The 6,634-nt window shown below is 33.9% G+C and overlaps 1 protein-coding gene across 3 annotated transcripts in view; it reads right to left on the bottom strand.

The window, feature by feature from the left end:
• The window catches only part of LOC121917186 (ephrin type-A receptor 3), a 295,195-nt gene that overhangs the window by 272,004 nt on the left and 16,557 nt on the right, over positions 1 to 6,634 (bottom strand). For all 3 annotated transcript variants that reach the window (XM_042442910.1, XM_042442909.1, XM_042442911.1), the window contains exon 2: positions 624 to 688. In XM_042442910.1, the coding sequence (XP_042298844.1) occupies positions 624 to 688 (65 nt within the window). The remainder of the gene's footprint in view (positions 1 to 623; positions 689 to 6,634) is intronic.

Below are 6,634 nucleotides of genomic sequence, written 5' to 3' on the forward strand. Positions count from 1 at the left end.
CAAAGAATAAAGCTGATGCTAACCTTTCCATTTAAAAGTCTGCTAGAAAGACAGATCAGCTATTGAACCTCGTCTATAACATAGATATGTCCTCTGAGTGCCACATATGTCTTTGCCATCCACATCAGGACACTCTTGCTTGTTGAGGGTACGAAGAAAACTGCTGCTCTTTACCTCTGTACTTGTACTAAATTTCAGCAAAATGTGGACAAAACTATGCACACATTTTAAACAAACAAACATCCAATATGCATACATTTGAAAAAATACACACATAAAACTTCAATTAGTAGGACATGCATATAAAAGGTTATATCAGAAAAAAATGTGTCCAGAAGCATGTATATCTGGAAAATAAATATGCATGGAAAATGCATACAAATTGTGAGAGACTGGGACACTACTGCATCTTGTTTTATTCTAGTCCATATAAATATGAACCTATATATGTAAAGGCACAGAGGATAAGTCTTAAATTGTCATATTAGAAGTAAAGAAAATACCATCACAAACCACCCTGATCTAGTTTTGTATGCTGCGAAGAGGTGGGGGAGAGGGGCTATGTTTAACAGGTATATGGATCTGTAGCACTATTTCCCCCTTTTACAGATTAATGAACTTACCCCATGTGATGGGTAGGAAATCCAGCCCAGCTCTCCCTGAATTGATTTTGAATCCAGCAGATTAACTGTAAAAAGAAAGGAAAATGAAGAGGAATAAGTTTGTCTGCTTCTACTGAATGAGCCTTTACAAGTGACAGTCTTGGTTTGTTTGGCTTGGCATTAAAAACAGAGCTTGCAATATTTCTTCAAAAAGTAATAGGTTGCAATTACAGTTTCAAGGCCCATAAAAATAGTCAGTTATGGACACAACATATCGCAAACATTATTTTGTTTGTTGTATAAATATTATTTTGTTGTTCAAAACAATCAAATATTTTCTAAATGCTGCAATCTACTACCTTGTGGTACAACATCTCTCTAAAGACTGAGGTCACCCATCTTGTAACTATAAATATAAGTGAATAGTTACAGTTACAACAAAAAAGTTATTCTATTTGTATTACAGCCATCACATAATTTAGTTAAGTCTTCATTTCTGCCAATGAGGATTAATTACCATCTTATTTGCAGTGAGTTACTTCTAAGTTGTGGTTAAACTATCACAGAGACAGAAATCAGACCAAAACAAAGCAAAGTATCTATCTCCAAGTTAATTTCAGCAGTGTGAAAATAAAACAGTCCTTATCAGCTGCACACATTCCAGTTCCCATCCATTCCAACATGCCTGAAAGTTGAGCACAACTATATTCACAGGTGAAGGTTGCAACAAGATTCAAACTACAATTTCAAAGACTTTGGAAATATAATGTGACACTTATAATAATTAATGCTGACCCCAGGCCTTGCCTTTCTACTTTCTGTGTAATTCATTTATGCATATCTTGAGTTTCTGGGTGGTATAAACTGATTAGATGGGGTGGGGGAATCCTCAACTTCAAGCAAAGTTTAGGGTGTGTGTGTTTTTTCTTTCACAGATAACCTCGAGCTTTTTAACAGTCTTCTAATCTATCAGCAAGAAAGACCAGATTGTGTATTGTGAAACATGTTTGAAATGTAAATTGGAAATTCAGTTAAGTACATTTTTAAACTCTGAAATCAATGTTGAAAATAGATCCAATAAAATACACATTTTTATGCCCACTAAAAACAAACAAAAATCCACACAATGGTATCTCTGCTATTTCTCACAATAAGCATATTGATCTGATTGCTGTCGAGTAATCAATGATTCCATAAAGGTCCATTCATTTCTCACTGGGAACCAGGGAGATGGAATCAATATCACAGTAGAATGATAAAATTATTGTGATAGTTTCGCAACTGACATAAATCAATAAGAATTATTAATGCATAAGCACGCAAATACCTAGGACTCTCTTCTCATATTTAATATTTAGAGCCAAGGGCAGAAGTTTTATGGATTTCTTTTTGTATCATGAATTTAAGTGATAGGGCAATTCTTATTCTACAGAGATAATATTTGTAAACTCCTATCATAATAACTTTCTCAAACATTTTTCCTTATGCCATCAGTCAGATTGCAATACTCTCTCTACTTGTGTGGGAGTGAGTCTTCATAACATAGTGGTGCTTGCTTCTGAATAGGGGTGCATTGGATTTCACTGCAAGTCAACTAAATAACAGATTTTAACAACAACCTCTGTATTTTTTTCAGACTTTTTCTGTGTTAAATTCAGAATGTAAATCTTCACTTATTTCACTCCTGCACATGGAAATGTTTTTTTTGTTTGTTTGTTTTTAAAAAAAGTTTGATTTCTGCTGAGTGAAATCATAAGGATCCTAGCACATTTGTTTGTGGCTTTTTTTAAAAAAAATTGAGTACTTTTGTGCAAGCTGGTTTTGGATAAATATATATTGCACACAAACATTTGAGTGGAAAATACTTTTTCAGTATTGCTGTTGTTGAAGAAAAAAGCTGCTCATAGTCTTTTTGCTCTAAAGAAGGAGGAAAAAAATCTCAGAGAATAGCATTTGGCTTTTGTTTCAGAGGGGTAGATTGACAGTCATCATGACACCTTTTGTTGATGACGACAAGACAATTTGGAATAATAAAGCTGGAAGGGGCTCCATAGACCATTGACTCCCACTCAGTGCAAGAACGTCAGCTACAGCATAATATTCTGTACATTCTGTACAAAATATTCTGTACAAATATTCTGTGTGTTCCTCTTTTAAACACATAAAGAAGGAAGAGAAAATGCAATATACTTGTGGGTTAGAAACGGTAGTAATAAACTAAAATTATAAATACTGTAGTATGGTTTTCTCACTCTTCACAACTGCAGAGAGAGAGAGAGAGAGAGAGAGAGATTTTCAAAGAATCTCATATCAGTTTTATGCGTGTAAAGCCATTTAAATTGAAGAAAATTTCCAGAGTTGGATTTTCCACAATTAAAAAAAAATGAAAGAAAAGGAAGAGAACTTTTTTCTGCACCTTAAGACAATAAAAGTAAAGGAACAAGATCCAGGATCTAATAGAATATAGCCCTTTTTACAGAGGCTCTGCCTATTTAAATTATTTATATTGTAAAGTATTCATATTGTGTTTCCTTTTGTGAACCAGGAAAAATGGTATGATTTCCACTTCTTAAAAAAGCATGTGAATTATCTCTCTCTCTCATGCATTTGCTAAGAAGTAGTGCAATTAATTAGCTATTTTCCTCAGTCGTGTGTTGCAATCAAAATATTTTGCTCAATAAGCAATAAGCTTTTGTGTCAAGGAAATCCAAGATCTTATTCTTACCCATCACCTTCTATAAATCCTAACACATGACAATCTTGGTAATACAATTAGATTAGGGTTCTCTCCCCCAAAACAATCTGAGTTGTATCTTCAAAGGCATATAAGAAGAAGCGATTGATACAAATGGACACTATGTCACAACACAATCCATCATTGTTTTAAGAGTCTGTGTAAAAGATTATTTAGCTAAATACAAAGTTCAGTGGCAACAATGGATTAACTACAAAGAAATGTAGCTTAAGTATTTGTTGGCTAAACAAACATTTTTAAAAGCAATTAATAAAGAGTTAGGAAAGATAAATAATACATTACAGAAAGGTTACTGACCCGCATAATCATGTTTGAAACTGGATTGTATAGCACGGAAAACCATAAATAGATGTTGAATGATTATACTTCTTGGAGTGAAATATAGCTTGAACAAACTTAAAAATAATTTTTAAAAATTATTGTTAACTCATTACGATATTCAGTTTTTTGGATGGTTCAATTGCTTCATCATAGTGGTATACTTTTATATGTTTTAACAAATATGGACAGCACTGACCTGTAAAAAAGTAGCACACTAATTTGAAAATTGAAACGACTTTCCTTAATAAATGATGGCTTTTAAAAATAATCTAACTCGTAAAATACATTGGGCATGGGCATATTTGGTGTTTCCCAGGAGTAAGAGCATAGAGTTCACAAAACAAATTCAAAAGCCATAGTTCCAAGATATGCACCAAGTTACAGTGAAAAAATAGAAAGGTTGTGAGCTAGTTTCTTTTAGTAAAATTGTTTATATAATAGGGTATAATGCTTTAATAATTTTGGAATCTTTCACACTCTAAAAATGTGGAGCACCAAGACTGTATACCAAAATTGTTAAAAACTTCCTCAGTGTCTAGAGAAGTGAACATTAGAATATACATAGATTATCATCCAATTGCTAGAAACATCTAAAAACACAATATTTTACTACAACCACTCTCATTCAAAATGCACCCTAAAACAGGTCCTTTCACTCCAGAAAATAAAGACTGGCATTTCAGATGATGCCCTCATTGTTGTTGAACCTTGAAAACTGAACATTGTTTTGCTTTTGTTTTCCCACTTGGCATGCTGAAGCATAACTTGCTTAATTTCACAATATGAATCAGGGCATAGATCCTCTTCCTAGTACCAGGCAGAATATACCATTTGAAAACACTGTTCTGAAACCAGTGAAAAAAGTGCAAGCATAGCAAGCCTCAAATGATCATAAAACAATGAGCAGAATATCAAGGTTAAAGCTGAAACTTCTAAGCCAAGAAATTCATGGCAGAGTTCTATGGAAATGAATAAAACACCAGTCCTATTCACATACTCGACAGTAAGCAAGTTTAGAAGTGGGCTGCATGGTTTGAAAAATTCAGGAATAAAAGTAACCTGGCTTCCTTCCCACAACAGGAATGGGGAGAATAGTTTGTCCACAGTACATGTCATTGCTATTTAAAGCCCATTTCACCATACCAAGAACATTGCCTATTATTAACATGTTCTTTTTCTAAGACTTCTGCTTCCACTATGGCTATTGCGGGTTCTGTGGTAGCAAGCATCACCATTTAAGAAAATGCAAAATAAGATGCTTCAGAATAAATTTGTGCTAGGTTATAAGGATCAGTCTCATTTTCAAACTTGAAATAACAACACTGAAGGCATAACTGAAAAAACTATGGAAATTACTTATGACATTTCATTTCAAAATACAACAACAATAGCAGCAGCAGCGGCAACAACAACAACAACAGAATTCTGTTATTCAGAATTGCTAACCAGAGTGCAGAATGTTAGCTGATAATTCACAGAGAGATGACTGGAAAATCTAAGGAAATTTCTGCATTACAACTACCAAGTAAACTAGATCTAATGTCAGAAATGTACAGAAATGTTTAGTATCAGAATGCAACAAAAGGTACTTAATACATCATAAGACAAGGTTACAGATCAACTTCCTTCCATAGAGCACAGCATAGTTCAAACATAACAAGCAATTATAGTTTTCTGCTAAGGGAATGAAACATGGAAATCTGTGGGAATACAGTCCCATATTGTCCTTTACAGACAAGAAGAAATAAGAAACTTTGTCAGGTAGTTAACAAACCACCATTCCCTGTAAGGTAAAACAATGGTAGAATTGTGGTTTGTTTAAACTATGATTATTTTTCATAATTTGTTTTTTTTTTTTCAATAACTTGAACAACCTGAACATTATCACCCAATTCACTCCATGTATCTGATGAAGTAGACTTAATCTTCACATGTTTAGGCTACCAACTTCTTCCTCTCAGTTAATCTCGAAGGTGCTACAAGATCTCTTTGCATAGAGTGACCAAGATGATTACAGGAAAGAAAGAAAGAAAAAGTTAAAAAACAGTTTGAAGTTTATTTTCTATTTTGAAAATGTTTCATGAATGCAAATGTATGCTCACTAGTTGCTACAATGTCAGCAACATAAATGATATTTTAGTTACCAGCTTATTTTTAATGCATACTATAACTGATTTTAACAGACACACAGAGAGAGAGAGAAAGAGAGAGAGAGATACCCTGTTTTATTGAGACTTTAATCTATCTTGGATTCTCTAGGATTTTTACCTTACCACATGCTATTTATTTACAGCTGGCCCTTAAGCAGGACAGGATGAGATAAACATCTAAATGAGTGAAAGCAAAACCAGAGAGTTTGTTCTTGTTTAAGTAAGTTCCTTCTAATGATTAACATTTATGTTGTGCAGTACAAAGACTTGCCAACACTTTTTAATCTGTCATCAAGAAACCCTTTTCAATGAAGAGAAAAAAAATCAAGATTATCACGGAAGATACACTTTTTAAAAATCAAGCGTATGTGTCAAAATGCAAAAGAGATGGACCTCTTATTAGGTTTGGTTTTGTTAGGCAACTAGCTGTTAATTTGGAAGCAAAATGATTCATGAAAAATGCTAACAAAGGGAAAAACTGAGTTTTGCTATCCAAATGAAGATGCCCATAATTGAAACATGTCATGCAAATCCAGGAAGCCCAGAAGGCACTTTGAGGCAGAAATGTAGCCAGGCTTTGGTTTTTGGGGTGGGACAATGTGGAGACTATTCACAAGCTGATATACATTTATAGACCGCATGGCCCAGCTTGCGCCCAGTTTCTTTAATGCATTCTCTCAATAATGCAACCAAAGTGAAGCACTTGCTCCTTTAAAGGTGACTCACTAGCCACTCAAATACAGAGAAGACAGAGAACCAACAATTTATAACTAAACCTACATTGTGTTTTTTCAAAGGGACACACC

Source organism: Sceloporus undulatus, unplaced genomic scaffold (genome assembly GCF_019175285.1).
Source record: "Sceloporus undulatus isolate JIND9_A2432 ecotype Alabama unplaced genomic scaffold, SceUnd_v1.1 scaffold_12, whole genome shotgun sequence".
Taxonomy (NCBI): Eukaryota; Metazoa; Chordata; class Lepidosauria; order Squamata; family Phrynosomatidae; genus Sceloporus; species Sceloporus undulatus.